General features: G+C 41.3%; 1 protein-coding gene across 1 annotated transcript in view; it reads right to left on the bottom strand.

Moving 5' to 3' along the window:
• Window positions 1-9,883: 9,883 nt before the first annotated feature.
• Window positions 9,884-21,639, bottom strand: part of DELE1 (DAP3 binding cell death enhancer 1) — a 43,236-nt gene continuing 31,480 nt past the window's right edge. Inside the window, exons 9-11 of the mRNA XM_087721831.1 lie at window positions 18,807-18,949; window positions 13,342-13,435; window positions 9,884-12,549 (exon numbers count right to left, since the gene is read on the bottom strand). Coding sequence (XP_087577957.1) covers window positions 12,299-12,549; window positions 13,342-13,435; window positions 18,807-18,949 — 488 coding nt within the window. The 3' untranslated portion in view covers window positions 9,884-12,298. The remainder of the gene's footprint in view (window positions 12,550-13,341; window positions 13,436-18,806; window positions 18,950-21,639) is intronic.

The following is a 21,639-nucleotide window of genomic DNA, read 5'->3' as shown; positions in this document are numbered from 1 at the left end:
GGCATATTCAGCCTTTTAAAGCTGAATCACCCTCACAGTTGTGTTACCCTTGCACCCCACCACAAAGCCACCATCTGCCTCAATCCTGATTGAAGGGGAACAATATTTTGAGATCAGACATCCTTGACTCGCAAATTCACTGAAGCTAACTCCAGTACTTGATCCTTTGAAAAAAAGTTCTGCTTTCTGAGTTTGAGTGTGTCAATGCCCAACATGTGCAATCCCCATGCTTGCTTTGCAAATTCCAGAACCAATACCCTGATAAATTTCATTAAATCCCTAATACTAATTTCTCTTTTTTCCCCTTACGACTAACCCTTTTTCAGGGAGGGGTGGGTGAATGTTAGAATTGCCATCCCTCACGCCAGTCCTGCTTCATTAGATGCCAACCTGCCACAAACAATTGGGGGAGGGAACTGGGGAATGGGGAAACAAAAACTAAGCTTAGTGCCATCCTGAGTCATTGTCTCATCCTCCCAAGGTCACAGGCTTGGGAAATGGAATGTAACTATCAATATCTAACCCACCTTTGCAGGGACCAAAGCAATTTGTCAGCTGTCCCTACTTGGTCAGTTAGGAAAAAAAACAACTCTTAGGCCCATGGTTAACCAAAAATATACTTTATTAAAGCCAGAAGAATCAAAGATGGATCTGAGGTATATACTTAACTTTTCCATGTCCCCTTCCACCCCATGGTTATCAAGTGTCCTATTACCATATATTTTGAACTATAAGATGCTCTGGACTATATGACACACCTAGCCTTTGGAGTGGAAAACAAGAAAAAAAAGTGTCTCTGCCTCCCAGCAATTTGCCTCCTTGCAGCAAACAGCCTGGTCAGCTTCAGCCCAGCCTGATTTAGCATGAGCAGCTGGTTGACAGTTGGATCTGCCTTCCTATCAGCTGTTTCAGGCTGCGGGAATCGCTGCCGCTGCCCATCACTACCACCACATATCATTTTTGTCTTTTGCATGCCCCATTTTTGATCTGTCCCAGATGGCAGGCATAGGTGGTGGCGGTGATCCCCACCTGAAACGGGCTGAAAACAGCGCATAAAGACAAAAAATGGGGCACATGGAGCCCAAAAATGATGCACACTCAGGCCGAAAACAGGGCACATGGAGGCTGAAAACTGGGCATGCAGAGGTGGTGATAGGGTCGTGACGGTGATGGGAGGTGACAATCCCTGTAGCCTGGAACAGCTGATAGGTGGTATTCCAGGCTGATCCAACTGCTGATCAGCTGTTCGTGCTAAATTAGGCTGTGCTGAAGCTGATCAGGCTGTTTGCTGCAAATTGCTGGGAGGTAGAGGTCGAAGGGTGAGGGCCGGTGGGTGGGCAGGGCTGTGGAAACATTTGCTGTATAAGACACACAGACATTTCCACCCGCTTTTAGGGCGGGGCAGTGAGTCTTATACACCGAAAAATATGGGTGCTAACAAATTGTTTTGGAAACAGTCCCTGTCTTGCAACTGGCATTCCTTTCTTGATCTTGAAGCAGCCAGTGTTTCTCATAGGACAGTGGAAGGCTTGATTTCATTTCCTCATGGTATTCACTGGCAACCCTCCCTCTCATTCCATCCTGCAGCTCCTCTCCCATTTTTATGGTAGGCTGCCAGCAGCAAGCAGGTTGCAGCATAGCTTAATAGCAGCACTGACATGTTGCCCATCCTGGAAAGATTAGCCCTGCAGAAGAAAGATTTAGATCGGGGTTCCTCAAACTACGGCCCATGGACCAGATCCAGCCCACTAACATAATATAACTGGCCTGGGCAGTGGTGGGGTTCTTTCCTGCCCCCCCACTCCCATCTCACATGGCTGGCTTTTCCTGGCTGATGGGGGCCTTGGGAAGCGGTGCCTCACTTGCCAGAGGACATGGGGGATGGCCAGGAACTCCACAGCTGATTCTTCAAGAAACAGGCATGGTAGCAGCAGCACTTTTATTGGCAGCAGGCAGAGGGGCGGGGGCGGGTGAGGCACATGATGTGGTTCACGCACCTGCTCCATCGATGCACCCAGCTCACATTCTTCTCTCCTGTGCATCTGCCTTTGGCTACTGCTCCTACTGACCACCTTGCTCTAATGAATGGCCTGCACAAAGAAGAGACACAGAAATGAACTATTCAATTGCATGCACTGCATTAGGATGAAACAAGCACATAAAACAATAAAACAGCTACTTACAGAGGAGAGATGACTGTCCTTGCCAATCTTGAACACCACCACCTTACCACTTTGCTCCAATGACCTGCACAAAGAAGAAACACAGAAAGGAAGACTTTTTTTTTAAATACTTTAGTGCATGCACTTACACCTTACATAAGAATAACACAATGAAAGAGATACACTCGAGTACTTACTTGTGTTATTGGTTTTGTGGTTGAAGTTTCCAGATTGTTCTTAGGCTTCCAGACTCCTCAGTTGCACTTTTCTTGGTCTTCATTTGTGGATCATCAGTCGTGGGATGGTATGCTCTGAGCCCCTTTTTGACTGTAAGAATTGGGTCCCATCTCTAAACAGGCATGCCAAAAATGCTTATTGTCATCAGATTACTAATGTTTGGAACAATTACGCTGGTTCTTTGCTCTGAACATATGAGGTTCATTTTTGAGAAACCCCTTTCCACCTCTGCTGAACTAACTGCAATTGTCCTGACAATATCTCTAACTTTTTTGATACTGTCAGGAATTTTTTAGGTCTGGATCTTTGATCACATTTTCCAAAAAAATCTCTGTAGTCGTTCAAATCAATGTCATGATTAAACATTTTGCCAAATTCAATCAATCCTGCCTCTGCTTCTGCCCATGGAATTCAGCAAGGTCCCTCCCCCATTTGCTCCTCTTGAAAACTTTTCTTTTCTGACAGAGAGATGAGAGAGGGAGAGAGAGAATGAAATGGAGTGGAATGGAATTCAGCAAGGTTTCTCTCCCCCCCGCTCTCAATTTGCTCTTCTTGAAAACTTTTCTTTCCTGACAGAGATATGAGACAGAGACAGAGACAGAGAGAATGGAATGAAGTGGAATTCAGCAAGTCCCGTCCCCCCCATTTGCTCTTCTAGCACACTTAGGGAGAGGGGGAAGGAGGGAGGAACGGAATGGAGTGCTGCTGGAAAAACCCTTTGGATTTCCCCTCCCTGCTGGAAAAACCCCTTGGATTTCCCCCCTTGCTAGAAAATCCTTTTGATTCCCCCCTCCAATGTGACAGGACAACACAGGGGCCACAGAAAAGTTAAAACACAACTGGGTTGGGGTGTGGAGGTGCAGAGCTGTTGGGGAAGATAATGATAATAGATTGAATCAAAGTAATGGAGCCAAAATGTTTCAACCATAGGCATACTTCACATTTTGAAAACATATTCAGGCTCCCTCAAATTGGTATTCTACTACATTGAGATAGTGATTGTATTAAAGTATCAAATTTAAATATTAGTATCCTGGTTATGTCCTCATAGAATTGACGGAATGTTTCTTATATTAGTTCTATGTACCATTTCCATCTTTGGGGAGCAGGTGAATTTGCCAGTTTGTATGTGGAAAGGGGACCACCAGGACATCTCACAGATAGCAAAACAGGTTAATTTGGAAGCGAAGCAGGATGCTGTTGGTATGCGGAAAGGAGACTTGGTGGTCCCCTTTCCACATACAACTGGCAAATTCACCTGAACCTTGCCACAGAACCATGGTGAACTCTTAATAATACACATTTAAGCCTCTGGCTTGTTCACTTTCAAGTTGATGCATAGGTGGGTTGCTGAGCAGCCCAAAAACTGAATGAGAAGTAGGAATCTACTGTTGCAAATTAACTACTCAGAAGAACTTTCTTCCAACCACAATGTGAGCTACATGTTATGTAGATGATAACATATTCCCAAAGATTTGAGGAATAGTTACTGTAGCACTGGGGTTTCTTCCATGGAAGGGGAAGGGGAAGGGAGGGAAGAGGGAAGAGCAGATGGGAGAAAAGACAGAAGGCTTGTTGGCTCCGTTACTTTGATTCAATTATCATTAATTATCATTAACATTGGGGAGGATCCAAAGTTTTCCAGCAAGGGGGGGGGAATCCAAAGGGTTTTCCGGGGGGGGGATGCAACTTCTACACCCCAACACAGTTGTGTTTAACCTTCCTGTGGCTGTTGTCCTGTCCTGTCTTATTGGGGGAGGGGAGAGAAATGCAAAGGTTTTTCTAGCTCAGACCGAGGCGACTGGGCAGAGAAACAACCCCCCGAGAAGAAACTTGACACACAACACTTTCTCCCACCCTCCTCTCTCTTTCTCCCTTCCCTTCCTCTGATTGACTGGCATCGAACTGTCTCCTGAGCCCAAAAGCCTGGGGTGAGCAGTATTTTGGCTAATGGGCCATGACGAAGGATCTGGAACTGAAGAGGCCCAAGCCCTATTGACCAGGGTGAACAGCTAGGATCATTTCAGCAGAGGAGAAATGGTAGACGGGGGGGGGGGACCCTGGGGTGGCGAAGGGTACTAGGTGAACAGTCCTAGACTCCCATTGTAGCCTTCAGAAGTCAGCGTTACAAATATCATCCAGAATTAAATCAGAGTTTAAGGCATAGCTTTCATCAAAGTTCCAATTTAATAAGAGAGACATGTTGGCACATCTGTGGAAACCCAAATCTGAAAGCTTCCTGGGTTTCCACCCAGTTGAAAGTTCAAAATCTTGCCCCCACACCCACAAGTCCATCACATGGTCCAATCTTCTACTGCCACACTGGCATTTCTGCCCATCTAGTTCCAGTCAGATGCAGAGGTGTGGAGACAAAAGATGACCTTGGGCTTCTAGAAAGGAATGTTTTATTTTGACAACACATTCTATAATTCTACTCTTTACTATTCCCCCTCCCAATTACCCCACTAATGAAACAGCATAGTAAAATGAGAGTTTGTGTGGCAGGCCAAAGATCCTAATATGAATATGACTGCAGGCCTGACAGTAGAAAACTGGGTTTTTGACAATTTTAATTCCACAGTCATCAGGCTTATAAATTTGATGGTGGAGAAAGTGTATTTTGGCTCCAGTTTTTTGCAAGGCTGCCTGGATTTCAAAAATTTAGTACAAAATACTATTTTATCCCTCTCTTTGAATACCTTATGAGGGGCTTTTTATATGAGTATTTCTTGTAAGCCTCCCACTCTCTAGCGCTTTTAGGAGAATTGCACCGTGTTTTGCAAAGTTTTCACTCAGTCAGCCAATGAGACATGCTGGGGTGCGGTTTCCTGGGGAACTTCTGGCATAAGAGCAAAGGCCAGTTCTGGTGTAGGAGTAAAGTCCAGAAAGGTATAAACCCTGTGCTGCTGTGGACAGTGTTATATGTGACTTCTGGAAATGGTAGGTGCACCCAGTCATCTTGTGGATAACTTAAGTAGCAACAGAGGTAGTGCTCCAAATACCAGTTGCATGTTCACAAGCTCTGTTAGTTTGGGGATTGTGCAAGAAACTGAGTTCCTGGGAGGTCCCAACAGTTTCAGGAATTCTGCCAGAATTTATGATCTAAATTGTACTCCCCAATCTGAAAGTATCCTCTCTGGGGCTCCACAGAGCCTAGACACATGTTGTAGTCTTGCCAGAGTTTGTGCAGATGGAAGGGGGGGGGCTTGGGACAAGGGGAGCCTCCTTGGAGAATAGATCGGTTATGAGCAAAATCCCTGTGTTCCCTGAACCTTCTGACAGTTCTATAATAAAATTCATGGAAATTTCTTTCCATGAGACAGTGGGGTTGGCTACTGGTTGCAGCAATCCCATGGTTTTTCCTGGACATCTTTTTGCTGCTGCAAGTCAGGCAATTGGTGACATAAGGTCTCAATGACCCTTTTCATGAGAATTCATTAGAATTAGCATTTCACAAGACAGGTTTTTATGGACCTGAAGTGTCCAGCCATTTTAAAATTGTGGCTCCGCTGGCTGGCCAGCACATAGTCTAGTCCCCATCCATGTCAAGCCATCCCCCAATGAAAGTTCATATTTATGGAGGTTGAACCACTCATTTGCCAGAGCACCCTTAAATGCCTGGGTTACTTCATCAGTCATCAGTTCCTTGGGGTTGTTTTGCACTCTCTGGAGGGCAGGGACAACTATCTAGATGGAGGGAATGATATAATTTCTGACTTCTCTGATGCTATTGTATTGGGGCATTTGGAATAGGGCAACAGCCAAGAAATCCACCCTCCCGGCAAATAGCGAAGAGTAAAATTAAAGTGGTTGAACTATCGTGAACCCTCACTTGCTTGGAGGACAATTTCTGCAGGATTTTAAGTGCTTCTAAATTTTTGTGGTCAGTCCAAACCTCAAATGTAATCTTGCTATCTTCTAAGAATTGTCTCCAAGTGAGGAGTGCTGAATGAACAGCATAAACTTCCTTCTCCCACACTGGTCAGCAGTGTTCTGCACCAGAGTTTTTGGGAGGTGCAGGCACAGGGCTATAAAGCTTCCTTTGGGTTTTTTTGGAGAACCACCCCCACTGATACATCACTGGCATCTGCCTAGATGATAAAAAGTTTTTCAAAATTGGAGTGCTTGAGTTCAGTGCTTGAGTTCAGCTGTGAAAAGCTGCTTCGCCTTTTTAAAAGTGGCCTGACACTCCATTGACCACTTCAGTGGCTGACTTGGCTTGGGTTTAGTTTTTAAAAGATTTGTAGAGTATTGTGGGCAAAGGCTGGAATAAATTGTCTGTAAAAGGAAGGTGGAATAAGAAAAAGTTAACTGGGAAGCTTTTGTGCACAAAATCTGTTCTAGCTTTGATCTATTGTAACCACTTGGCTTTTAGTAAAAATACTCTTTTCACTACAAATGGAGTCAAGAGTCTTACTTTTCTAGACGACCAAGCTGGGACAGGGCTGACGCTTGCCTCTCCCCCTAGAAAATTGTGGGATACTTTTCTTGTTATAACAGAACATTGGATAGTACTTTTTTAAAAAACAAAACAAGTCATGCCTCTTTTATAGGTATCTGCATTCTTTCTTCCAGGGGGAGACTATGAAAACGATTCTTCAGTTCCAGAGTAGTGGGCTGGAGTAGGAAGCAGGGGCATTGCTTTTGATTATTGTTCTCTTCTATAAGTGACATATTTCCATCAGTCTTACTCTATAGGTTCACATATAGTGTAATTTTTGGGAGCTGTTCCTTATTGTGGATGTAGTCTACATTTGGACAGTCTTCTTGCTTAGGTTGGCATTTCTCACTTTGTAGGTTGAGTTTCAGAGTGGCTGGAGATGCCTCTGAATCCTTTATTTTTTTCTTCTAGTAATTCGTTTAATTTACATTTAGTAAATGCAATTTGGGTCGTCTATGGGCACGTCACAACAATGGGTACAAGTCACGACGTCAATATTTTTCCTTGACTAAAAGAATCTTTTTTTTAAATTATTTTTAAATAAATTAAAAGTTTACAAGTTCTTAGCTCTCAATTCCCTGCCTTGAACATTCATCCATTTCCATTTATGAAGTACTCCTTACTTATCTCCTTCCTCCCTGCCTTGTCTTGCACTTACCTGGCCTTATTTTCCCTGCCTTCTTGCCCTTTGTCTGCCTGCTCACTGCTAGAGTTCTCAATTCAGATTCTTGCCTCTCAGCTGGTTTTCCAGCTTTGCTGTCTCTCACCTACTCTCAGGAACTTGATTTGCCATGCATCTCACCATCTCTTGCCTTTCACTTGGTTCGCTGCCCCTTATCTCTCACTTGGTTCACTGCCTCTCACCTCTGCCAGGGTCTTTGGACTCGATGCATTCAGCTCCTTGTTCTCTTCACATTTGTCCTCCTGTATCCACCATGTCAGTCTCCAACTTGACAAATCTCAGCATATATATAGCAAGATGATAATGTTTTGGGATGACCCCTCGTTACCAGAGACTATTGTGCAAGTTCTTCCACTTAAAAAGATGAGAGAGGCCTGTAATTGACATCATAGGTAGACCTCAATTATGAAAGACAAAATGAGAAAACAAATCCAGACAATCACATTGTCTGATTTGGAAAGAATTTTTTTTTGCAAATTATGGTGGAAAATAAGTATTTGGTCAATATCAAAAGTTCATTATAATACTTTGTTATATATTCTTTGTTGGCAATGACAGAGGTCAAACATTTTCTGTAAGTCTTCACAAGGTTGGCACACACTGTTGCTGGTATGTTGGCCCATTTCCCCATGCAGATCTCCTCTAGAGCAGTGATGTTTTGGGGCTGTCGCTGGGCAACACAGACTTTCAATTCCCTCCAAAGGTTTTCTATGGGGTTGAGATCTGGAGATTGGCTAGGCCACTCCAGGACCTTGAAATGCTTCTTACAAAGCCACTCCTTTGTTGCCCGGATGGTGTGTTTGGGATCATTGTCATGCTGAAAGACCCAGCCACATTTCATCTTCAATGCCCTTGCTGATGGAAGGAGGTTTGCACTCAAAATCTCACGATACATGGCCACATTCATTCTCTCCTGTACACGGATCAGTTGTCCTGGTCCCTTTGCAGAGAAACAGCCCCAAATCATAATGTTGCCACCCTCGTGCTTCACAGTAGGTATGGTGTTCTTTGGATGCAACTCAGCATTTTCTCTCCTGCAAACACGACGAGTTGTATTTCTATCAAACAGTTGTACTTTGGTTTCATCTGACCATATGACATTCTCCCAATCCTCTTCTGGATCAACCAAATGTTCTCTAGCAAACTTCAGACGGGCCCGGACATGTACTGGCTTAAGCAGGGGGACATGCCTGGCACTGCAGGATCTGAGTCCCTGGCGGCGTAGTGTGTTACTGATGGTAGCCTTTGTTACATTGGTCCCAGCTCTCTGCAGGTCATTCACTAGGTCCCCCCGTGTGGTTCTGGGATTTTTGCTCACTGTTCTTGTGATCATTTTGACTCCATGGGGTGAGATTTTGCGTGGAGCCCCCGATTGAGGGAGATTATCAGTGGTCTTGTATGTCTTCCATTTTCTAATTATTGCTCCCACAGTTGATTTCTTCACACCAAGCTGCTTGCCTATAGCAGATTCAGTCTTCCCAGCCTGGTGCAGGTCTACAATTTTGTTTCTGGTGTCCTTTGACAGCTCTTTGGTCTTCACCATAGTGGAGTTTGGAGTGTGACTGTTTGAGGTTGTGGACAGGTGTCTTTTATACTGCTAACACGTTCAAACAGGTGCCATTAATACAGGTAATGAGTGGAGGACAGAGGAGCCTCTTAAAGAAGTTACAGGTGAGAGCCAGAAATCTTGCTAGTTTGTAGGTGACCAAATACTATTTTCCACCATAATTTGCAAATAAATTCTTTCCAAATCAGACAATGTGATTGGATTTGTTTTCTCATTTTGTCTCTCATAGTTGAGGTCTACCTATGATGTCAATTACAGGCCTCTCTCATCTTTTTAAGTGGGAGAACTTGCACAATTGGTGGCTGACTAAATACTTTTTTGCCCCACTGTAAGCCTAAATGCTATTGTTAATGCTATCAGTAACTGTAGATTATTTCTGTCCATAGTATCAGTCTATTTCAAACCAGTTTAAGAATTGTTTCTTATACCTGTACCTCTGTGTGTTTTATGAATTTCCTAATTGGATAACTTTTTCATTACAATATTTCACATTGTTTCAAGATCTTTCAATATCCTTTTGGAATCAAACCAAATGTCACCACTAAATTCTAGACATCCAGAAAATTCTCTGTTTCTTAGGTTTGAAAACCATATGGTATGGGTGCGATTAGCCCCAAAGATACATTTTTATGGATGTAGCATTTTATTTTTTTAATATTTTTTTTATTTTTTAATAAACACAAACAGACAAAATACAACGAACACCACAAAAATATCTTCCATTACAAATTGTAATGAGTGTGTCAATTGGTTACAAAGAGCTTTCGTCCATCCCTTCAACAGTCATCACCTCCAATTCATATGTTATATATTTTAAATCAAATATATTTATATATATATTACTATCATCATATCTCAATCTTCATATGACTATAGTTGTTTTTACGTCCCTTTATATAAAATATTCCAAAATTTAAAGCAAAGCCACACGATGACATTCCGTTATCTATTTTCAATATCATCCAGCAACATTACATCTTTATAACACTTTCTAAATAAAAATTAATTATGTTTAATAAAAGTTTCTAGATGACCTTTCTTAATCACTGTTTACAATTTATATCCAATTTCCCTTTTATCATGTCAATACAAATATTACATTATTATCATTATCAATCATTTATTTAACGATATCCATCATTATTTCATTTTATTTATTTTTGGGGTCTTAGTTTAACTAAATTTGACTTACTCTTACTTTTTAATTATTATTATTATAAGCTTTCATACATAAGAGTTTCTAAACTTCCTTTCATGATCACCATTTAGAATTTATACCAAATTTTCTCTTATCAAACCAATACATATGTGTACTTTGTTAATATTATCAATTATTTATCTAACTATATCCATTATCACCATTTTTAACATGCTCTAATTTTAACTAAATTTGACTAATATTTTGTTATTAGTTTTTTTATCTCAACCTGTATCTTTCCAGTAATAGTGCAATCTTATGTCTTTTGCCATTTGTGGAATTAGTCTTCTGGTTATTTCCTTAATCAAATTTGTGTGGACTTCTCTTTGCAACTTGTTGCTTTTTACATATCTTGTAAAATCTCAAGATCCTCTATCAGCTTCTTTAATCAGCTTATCTTTGGTTATCAGTAGTGCTTTTGTCAAAGCTTCTCTCCTTGAATCCATCAATTCTTCTCTTTTTTTCTTCTTCTATACCTTGAAATCTGAGGTAGAGCTCCTTTCCATCTATCTTCCCTTTCCATGTTCCATTCTTTCCATCTCCAACCACACTCAGTTCACTATCAGTATCTACAATTATCTTGCCTCTTTGTTTATTTTTCCCTTGGGTTTTTAGGACTCTAACCTCCACTTTTCCCATTTGCTGGATATCTTCAATTTTTCCATCGAATTTTACTGTATTATAATTTATATTTCCAATCTCTTCTCAATTCTGTGTTGTTTCTAATATTTTTTGAATTTCAAACATAATCTGTTGTAATGTTATGATTTCTTTTTGGTGTTGTGCCATTCTTTCAACTAGTAAACACTGCCACTCAAGTTTCAAAACAAGGTTTTGTTTTCACTTCTCTCCAGTTGCCAAAGAAGAATCCAAAGAGCACCTGTATAAACAACCCAACAACTCTTCTCCTTATCTCTTTTGTAAACAAGCTGGAGCCTTTGAAGTGCAAAGTCAAAGTGATCAAAGAGAAAAAAGAGAAAGCAATATTTCCAGGACTCAACCTCCAAGTGGCAGTGTAACTTCTTTTCCCTCTGATGTTACTACCCTCTTTATATTCCTTTTATATCTTCTTTATATTCCAGGATTAAAAGAAACAAAATTCTTAAATGGAGCAAAATAAAGAGAAAAAACCCATCCAAACCAATATTATAAAATAAAGAAAAAGATTTAATCCATAGGTAAAAAAAGAAATAGAAGAAGAAAAACCAATACTTTCACTTTAAGAAGTAAGAAATATTTGCAAAACTTCCATCTATAAAACAAAATGAAAAAAAGGATAACACACTGTCCAATATAATTTAATTTGGCTGCTTATTTTCTTTTCTTTGCAAGTTTAATTTAGTTTTGATTTTTTGGGGGCAGTCTCTTTTATAACAATAAAATTTCCTCACCAGATGGACACACTTTCTCTTTCCGCTTTCCTCCCGTTGCGGAGCTGTCCCAACTTCAGCAGCTTTTGGCTGTGCTTCTGTCGCCGGCAAGAAGAGATTCTCTTGGATCAATCAGGGACTTTGTGATGTCTCTGAGATCAGCAAGACATACTCTTCCTTGTCACCATCTCTTCGGGACGGTTTAGGTCCAAAAGGACCATTCAGCAGCAAAAGTATCGACTGTTGCGACGTCAGCTCCTGTCTCATGTAACATTTTCATGGTCTGATTGTAATGAGAATGTTCAGTTCAAATACTGAGTACAAATTTTCTCCAAAACAGTTAATGAAGGCAATTAGCTTGGTGACTATTTTTGAAGTTTGTAAAAAAGTTGTCATATAAGCATGTTAATACTTATACTTTCATGAGGTTAGTGAGAACACAAACTTGTAGGATAAAATAGTACATTCAAGCTGGGTTTGGTTATAAAATTCAATAACTTCTTACCTCAGTACGAGGTAAGAAGTTATACATTTATGAGGCAATTAAATATAACTTCAAAATGTCTATCTGCTTCTAAGCTTATAAAAAGTAACTATATGTTTTTCAAGTTTCTGAAAAGGAAGTTTCCTCATGATCTATGTTAATCAACTACTATTTCTGAACAGCAGGGTAAAGGCTGTAGTTTGATGGAGACTTCATCAGATAACCCCAAATAGGATTGCAGTTCACAACTATCTGCCATATCTTCCAGATGTCCTATACTCCATGAGCGAAGCAAGGCAACAGCTGGCTGTCCCAAGTGAACACTCAGTGGCTGACCAAGGCTCTGAAGGCAAGGACTGGACCGACAGGTTCTTTCTTTCAGTGGTAATTCATTCTGGTTCTGCATAACTGAGAAAAAGAACACAGGGACCACAGATATTAAAATTGTGCTTCATATAAATTCAAACCTTGTAAACATGTTGCTGAACAAGCTTTAATGGCAGTTTACACCAGAAGCCCAGATAGCACGGTGGTTTATCAGAATGTGTGATCCGAGCCTCAATCTTTCATTACCTAATGAGCTTATAATTGCAAACAGGGCACAGTGGAGATGATAAAAAACAGTAAATGATTTTTCCTATTTTCCAGTCATTCTTCCTGTCCATGATCATTTATTGAACAGCAGAGACCATTCCACTATTCTATCTAACCAAGCTTTTTATTCCTTTTACTGGTATCTGATCCATCAACTGCTGCCCTGGATTGCTTGACAGTTAGATTTATTTAATAAATAAAGCTGAGTATCTGCTATTTTCTCCTATAATAGTGTTCATTCTACTGATGAAAGAGAATGTTTATTCTCTCTTTAGATTTATAACTTACTTGCTAGTAATTCATTCTTTCATCTGGTTTAGAGGATTCCAAAAGCTTCCAGTCAATAAGGGCAACCTCTCCAAAATATAAGGTTTCCAAATGAACTGGTTCAGAGGTTTTTTGTGCTAACAAAATCTAAAAATGCTTTGTAACTAGCTAGCCATAAAGGGAGGTAAAAAGGATTCTGCTTAATAACCTAAATATGGCATGCATTAATTGCTCCAAATTACTTTCAAAAGTGAACACAATGCCAAAATTTTCCTAATAATTCACCAGGATTCCCCCTAAAATGGTAGCCAGGTCAGATGTTTACTTTGCTATTGTTACCTGCTTTATACCAGCAGCAGAAAAGCCATTTTACATAGCGGTATTGAGCCAAGAGGTGTCCCTGATGAGCTGCCCGCTGATAATAGAGGATTGCCTATAAAGAAACAGCAACTTTTTAGAAAAAAAGCATTACTTACTTACTGCCATATGTAGATGTATAGTGCATTCAGACTTCCTTCACTTTTCTTATATTTGTTATGCTACAACTTGATTCTACAGTTGTTAAAATTCATTTCCTCCCAATAATCTAACTCTAAGTACCTCATAATGACAAAGTAAAAAGAAAATTTTAGAAATGTCTGTAAATTTATTAAAAAGAAAAAATCTGAAACATTGGCGTAAGTATACAGATCCTTTGCAACAAAATGAAATTTAGCTCAGATGCCTTCCATTTCTCTTGATCATTCCTGACATTTCTACACTTTGAGTGGATTTGACATATGGAAAATTAAATTGATTGGACATGATTTGGAAAGGCACACACGTGTCTATAGAGAAGGCCTCACAGCTGAAAATACATACTGTAGCAGAGCAAAAGGCATGAGGTCAAAGAAACTGCCTGCAGAGCTCAGAGAAAGGATTATTGTAAGGCACAGACCCAGGGAAAGCTGCAATAAAATTTCTGCTGCACTGAAGATTCCTAAGAGCACAGTGGCCTCCATAATTCTCAAATGGAAGAAAGATGGCACAACCAGGTCTCTTCCAAGAACTAGTTGCCTGGTCAAACTGAACAATCAGGTGAGAAGGGCCCTAGTAAAAGAGGTGACCAAGAAGCCGATGGTTACTCTGACTGAGTTCCAGAGATCCTGTGTGGATATGGGACAGAGACAGCTGACAGCTTTATGGAAGAGTGGCTAGACGGAAGCCTCTCCTCAATGCAAAACTCATGAAATCACACTTGGAGTTTGCAAAAAAGCACCTGAAGGACTCTCAAATTGTGAGGAACAAGAAACTCTGGTCTGATGAAATCAAGATTGAACTACGGTCCACAGGTTAGGGACCCCCTGCCTTATAATATATACAACCACACTTGGAATACTGCATACAGTTTTGGTCGCCACAATGTAAAAAAGATATTGAGACTCTACAAAAAGAGCAAAGTGCAAAGAAGAGCAACCAAGATGATTAGGGAACTGGAGGCTAAAACATATAAAAAACCATTGCTGGAATTGGGTATGTCGAGTTTAATGAAAAGGACTAGGGTGACATGACAGCAGTATTCCAATATCTAAGGAGTTGCCACAAAGAAGATGGAGTCAAGCTATTCTCCAAGCACTTGAAGGCAGAACAAGAAGCAATGAATGGAAACTAATCAAGGAGAGAAGCCAACCTAGAACTAAGGAGAAATTTCCTGACAGTTAGAACAACAGAAGTTGTGAATGCTTCAGAAGTTGTGAAAGTTTTAACAAGAGATTGGACAACTATTCTCTGAAATAGCATAGGGTTTCCTGCCTGAGCAGGGGTTGGACTAGGACCTCCAAGGTCCCTTCCAACTCTGCTATAGATTTGATAGATAAATGATAGGTACGACATTGAAAAATATTTTGTAGGGCTGCTTTATTGTACAGCTTTATGCTAATGAGGAATCTTAAAAGAAATTTATGAAGATTTTCTAAGATAAAGTTAATTAACTTGTCACATGACATATTGCGACTTCTCCCCATTCCCTAAAATGGGGGTGGATGTGGCCAGCACATGAAGCATCTGGCCTGCGGGGCGTGAATTTGACACTCCTTATCTATAACCTTCAAAATACTTTGGTAGTTTTTAAAACTCAAACTGAATACTGACAAATATACTAATTCATGCACCACTGAATGTATGAAAAGTACAAGTAAAAACATTGAAGAAAAAAGCTTTAATTCCCCAATTGAAATTTCCTAGTCCACTTTGCATGTCATTTTAACTTTCCAATGTCATAAAAACCTAAATCACTGTATTAGGAATGACTTCCCCTTGTTCTGTATCCCCAATTCATATTTATTTATTAGATTTATAATCTTACTTCTTGTGCAGAAGCTCTCAGCCATGAAAAGAGTGTTTCCACCTCTTATTTTATCTCATAACAAATACTTGTGAAGTACCATATTTTTCGGAGTATAAATCGTACCTTTCTCCCCCCCCCAAAAAAGAGGGTGAAAATCTGGGTGTAGCCACCTGGGTCATCTGGAGAAGAGGCAGGTGAAGCGGGCACTGTGCAGGAGGCATAAGGCAAGGTGGCTCGCCCCTTTGCCTGCCCCTTCTCCAGACAACCCAGGCGGAGGCCGGTCAGCTTCTGTTCCTGGCCCAGGAGACAGATCTGTGATCCCCGCTGCCTGAAATGCCCTTTTCCCTTCCCAATTGCAAAAATGGGACATGTGTTCCTCCTGGCCAGATTCATCTCCTGTTCCCACAAGCCCCAGCACCTTTGCTGCCTCGGTCAGAGGCTGATTCCGCATGCCCAATTTTTGGAATAGGGAAGAAAAGGAGCATGCTCTCCTCCTTCTCCACCTTCTTTTTCCTCCTGGCCAGATCTGTCTCCCAGGCTAGGAGAAGAAGCCAACTGCCCTCCGCCTGGGTCTCCTGGAGAAGGGGGAGGCCGAGCAGCAACCTGCCTTGCTTTATACCTCCTATGCAGTGCCCACTTCACCTGCCCCTTCTCGGAAGTTCCAGGCAGCCGAGATCACGGTAACAGCTTTTTCGGGTGGCAGCATGCCTGGAACTGCCCAAGAAGGGGCAGGTGAAGTGGGCACTGCAGAGATCATGGTAAAGTTTTTTTGAGTGGCAGCGCGGTGATCTCAGCCACCTGGGTTGTCTGGGGAAGCGATAGGTGAAGCGGGAGCTGCAGAAATTGCGGTAACAGTGTTTTCGGGTGGCAGCACGCCTGGAGCTGTCGAAGAAGGAGCAGGTAAAGTGGGCACTGCAGAGATCATGGTAAAGTCTTTCTGTGTGGCAGCATGGCGATCTCAGCTGCCTGGGTCATTTGGAGAAAGGAGAAGATGAGCAGTGAGCCACTTTCCCTTACACCTCTCATGCAGCGCCCACTTCACCTGCCTCTTCGGGTGGTTCCACTTTTTCTCCCTTCTCCTCTCCTAAGGTTCAAAGCATGATCAATTTCCCAAGGGCACCACAATCCTCATGAAAGTGGGGGGGGGGAAGAAATGAAGGGGGCAAGAAAGCTCATGGAGGGCTTGAAGGAGCACCTGTCAGCGTCAGAGACAAGATATTCCCCCATGAAAAGGGGTGGGGAAAAGGAGCCCCTTTGGGAGGAAAACCACCACCTTCTTCCCCTTGGTTTTGCACCCTCCTGTTCCTCAGCAGCCCCACTGCCAAGCCTCTACTGGCTGGAACTACATATTTGTTTCGTTTTTTTACTTCTTGCTTCCATGTGTTTTTACCATAACTCCTTGGTGCTCCAGCTCATGGACTGGGGTGGGCGGAAGAAAGGCAAAGAAAACCAAGAAGCTGCAAGCTAAGATTGCAGGCAGGCTGGGGAAAGGGAGGGGGAAGAGGAAACGCCAAGCTTGTCCTCTCCTCTCCCAAGGAGCTCCTGCGCCACCACAAAAGAGCACCTGGTTTCAGTTTTATGCCACAAAAGTTTGGCTCGTGCAGAGGAGAGAAGATTTAAGGGGAGGAGGAAACGGCTATGGGAGGCGATGTTAACCAACACATTGTTAAATGCCCTTGTACGGGAAGGTGGAACTGATTTTGCAAAGTGAGGCTGAGAGAGAGTGTGCAGGGGGCAACAACGCTATGGAGATCGGCCCAGGCTACAGGGCAAGAAGTGGTCTGCCATGCCGCCTTTGATGCCGCCCTTTGTGGGGCTCTAGTGGGGAGAGCAAGTGCCATGCTAGAGCCCTGCGAAGGGTCTGGGCCCCCACAGCAGGTGTCCCTCCAAGAGGGCTTCCCCGAGCACCACCAGCACTGGGCCAGCCTCTTCAAGCAGCCAAGTCCCTCTTATGCCCCATGAAAATCATCCCCCACCCCACACACTCCAGTTAAATCTTCGTAGGGTGATAGGGTTTGTTTTAAATGGATAAAAAGACCTGCTTGTTACCAAAATCCAAGTGGAAGTAAGGATCCCCGCCACCCTTAACCACCCGAAAATGCAAGGTACATAGGCGGACATGGTCTGTGGGAATCCCTGCAGTCTGGAACAGCAACTGGCTGTTCAATCAGCTGTTCCTGCTGAATCAGGCTGCTGAAGCTGACCAGGCCATTTGCTGTTTGCTGCAGAACGCTAGCCAGATTAATACCGAGGCAGAGGCAGAAACTTTTTTTCCTGTTTTCCTCCCCTAAAGTTAGGCTGTTATATTCCGGTACGTCTTATACTTCAAAAAATATGGTAGGTTGGATTGAGAGACAATGATGGGCCCAAAGTCAGCCAAGATTATATAACATGTTCCAAAATATTTTCCCTATTATACATTCTCTTTGGGGAGTGAGAAACACTTACCATTGCCACCAGTGGAAGCTTTTACAAACACAATTGCAACACAGAATATGTTTTCCTTATCCAGATTTAATCCCACACAATATAATTACTGTGTAGCAATCTACACTTGTCAAGAGAAGGTGTTTTATTTAAAAAAAATCAGTACTGGTATTTGATGGGCAAGATAAGGTGGACAACACATGGTAACTCATGCACCCAGAGATTCCCTCCCTTGCTTTAAGCACAAATGAAAACACAGAGGGCCAGGCTTCTACACCAAAAGCAAGGCACCTGAGAGGGAAAAAAAAGCCAAAAATATGTAGTAGACGGAAACAGCTTTGGAAGCCGATAGTGGATCTTGCAAAACATGTGGTGACTTTAACATATCAAAAGAAAGGTGCCAATTTACTCAAATGTATATTATGAAAACATGCTTTGCACAATCTCAGCTACAAATACTAAGAAACAAAATATTAACAGCTTGTATCTACAGTAAAAGGAAAGTAAGTTTGGTAAAGTCACAAATAAAAACCCTTGCCAAGAAAATTTCAAGGAGTAGCCCCAGCAGTTGCTAGAAATCAAAACTGACTTGAAACATACCCTTCTTCAGAAGACAAGGATAACCCAAAGAAGGAATTTCTCTGATTTCCAACAGCCTTTAAAGCTGCTGGCCTGCAAAATTAGTATCACAGCATATCCTTTCTTTGTATTTATGATAGGCAGGCGTCATTTTCCTAGATTGAAATCAATAATTCATCCGAAACAAATACATATAAACTCACACTAATATTTGAGAAGTGGTACCTTTAGCTCTCTTTCCCTTCTTAATATGCAATGTTGTACAATTGTTGTGTACAACTTTTGCACACTTTCATAACACTTTCCACCAAAGATATTTTTTTTGCAATGAAGAAGCAACAAGATAGGAAAAAGGACAACTACTGAACTTGTTTCAGGACACACTTAGGCACTTTATAGATAATAAATGATTTCCTCTCCCTCAATTTTCTACATAAAGAGATAACACAGGCTGAATAAAACAAACAAAAACCTTAGTCATGTCCTTTGTGGTGCCTCTTCCATGTTCATAGCATAATCCTACATTGTATTGGGCTTTGCTATAATTGTGGTCTGCAGCCATTTTGAAACAGCAAAAAGCCATTTTGGACTGTTCAGCTTGCATGTTTTCAAGTCCTGAGGAAAAAAAATATAACAATAAAAAATTCAGGCAACATTAGTATTCATAGGTTCTTTAAATAGAGTCATTCGGTCTCATTTATAAGTAACTTCTGATCTAATTTGAAAGCTTTTCTGCAGTTGTTAAATGTAATTGCACCAAATTCAGCTTATACTATCAATTTCAATCTAATACAGGTAGTCCTCAACTCACTACCACAACTGAGCCCAAAATTTCTATGAAGTAAGACATTTGTTAAGTGAGTTTTATGACCTTTCTTGCCATAGTTGTTAAGTGAATCACTGCAGTTGAATAGTTAGTTAACTAGTTGTTAAGTGAATCTGGTTTCCCCACTGACTTTGTTTGTCAGGTCACAAAAGATGATTACATGATCTTGGACCACAGCAATGGTCATAAATATTTGCCAGTTGCCAAGTATCTGAATTTATTTTTTGTAAAAGGTTTTTTATTTTTCCTTTCAAATTCATTCTTAGATATACATTCTTATAATTGTTATTTAACATGGCAATTCATATCATTTTTTCCATCTGTATATTTACATTTTGACATATTCTTATTTCCCCTCCCATTTTAATCATATGTCATCTGAGATACTTATTTCATGTTTTGTTCCTTTTTCTTTCCATTTATATCTTTTTTCAAGCCATTCATAAAATTGCCCCATATCCTGTAGTACATGGATTCCTCTCTGTCCTTTATTCTCAATGTCAACCTATTCATTTCTGCACAGTCTAATATCTTCTTTATTACCTTCCCTTCTGATGGGATTTTGTCTACCAATAGCAAGCAAGCAAGATAGATAGAGGCTGACAGGTGGGGCTCTTCGAGAGATGACACACAACTTTCTGTTTTAAAACAGACTGGGCTACAGGACACTTTTTCTCAGAGTAACTGCTTACAGCTTCCCTAATATAGCCATTCATAGCACAACTATCAGAAGAAGCCAGGAAGATCAATTCCACAGGTTATCAATTTCACGGTTTTGGAAGAAGAGCTGAAGAAGCTTCTTAGTGAGAACCAAAACTTCTTCAAAGAAAAACCAGAAAATCCAGTTGCCTCTTGAAAAAGCACCTTTGGGATTACTACAAGATCCTATCCATTTCCTTGGGCTTGATAAACACAAACAAATCATAGGATCATACAAGACATTGTGTCAGCCAGATCTCCAGCATGGGTTTCTGCAGTGTGCTTGCTATTGGCTGCCACAGAAACAGGGAGGAGGACATGGGCAAATGCCCATGGGGAAGTGAGCTGGTGTGTAGACGTCCCATGAGAACTGGAAGGAGGTTTTGACTCATGAATTATGGTGCTGCTGAGTGGAGTGGCTTATACTCCGTCAAAGCCAACCATCTAGGGACTCCAGATGCAAGAAATACCTGAAGAGGAGCTTTCCCATAACATCATACTGGATGCTGATTGGACTCTGGACTCTGGGGGGAGGGAATTTCAATGTATAACTTTCGTGCATTTTTAACCAGTCTTGCCTTGCTTTCGCTGCTATCATTTCAAACTTAGTAAAAGTACCTCTTCTCTAATTCAAAGAGGTTGGGGGAATCTGGGTAACCCAAGACTGCTGGAAATAATCTGAGGATGCAACAAATTCAGATGAGAATTCAGAGTCTTATGAGCTTTTATCAACATTTTTATCAACATTCACTGGATCCTCTTCAGGTTTTTCATTGCAATCACTCTAGACATCTTTTCATTCATTTCCCTCAGTTCCTCAGTAAACCAAGAAGTTGTGTAAGATTGGCAATTGGGTACAAGTCTGGCAGAAGCAATCACCTTCAGTACTCTGGCCATTTCTCTGTACAGTAGTCCTCGACATGGCTACAATGAATCTGGTTTTCCCACTGACTGTCAGCCCTGGAGGCCATCTTTTATTTTGGATATTTAGGGCTGCCCACTTAGTGGATGGGCATTCTATGGAAAACATGAAGGGGGTTGGATGGAGCTGGAGAGAGAGAGATATAGCCATAACAACATTATTTTTTCTGGGAATCAAGGCCATTCAGCCTCTACCTGCAGAGGTGTGACTAGGAATCATTTCCAGTTGGGACGGTGGTTTGAGTGGAACATTTGATGGACATGTGGGTGCAGGGGATGGGGCTTTGACTTTCCTTTGGGTGGGAAAAACCCAGAGGACTTTCAGATTCAGATTTTCTCAGACGTGCCAATATGACATCTCTAATAAAATGGAATTTTGAGGAAAATGCCTGCCTTGGAGTTTTACTTTTGTTGGGGGTGTTACTTGGAACCCTGACATTGACTTTGCTTGTTAGAAGAACACTGAAGGTGATCACATCAGTGCAATGGTTATAAATATGAGCCAGTTGCCACGCATCTGAATTTTGATCACATGACCATGAGGAAGTTGCAATGGTCATAACTGTGAAAACAGTTATAAATCACATTTTTCAGTACCATTTTAACTTTGATGGTCACTAAACAAAGTGGTGTAAGTCAAGGACTACCTGTATTCCAAAAGCAAATGAAATACAAGTTGGAATTGCTCTGCCAGTAAGGAAACATCATTCCATGCATTCTATAATTCTAAAGTGTATCAATCAAATGAGCCCAACACATAGCTCATAGCTATGATCCACATAGAGATCAGGCATTTTGAAAAGGAAGTTTACTGACATAACAAAGAATAAACATTAATGACTTCCACCTTCAATAATTT

This window comes from Thamnophis sirtalis, unplaced genomic scaffold (genome assembly GCF_051295495.1).
Source record: "Thamnophis sirtalis isolate CommonGarterSnake01/CBP01778 unplaced genomic scaffold, rThaSir2_p1.2 scaffold_8, whole genome shotgun sequence".
Lineage (NCBI taxonomy): Eukaryota > Metazoa > Chordata > Lepidosauria > Squamata > Natricidae > Thamnophis > Thamnophis sirtalis.
This window is presented reverse-complemented; position numbering and strand designations above follow the sequence as displayed.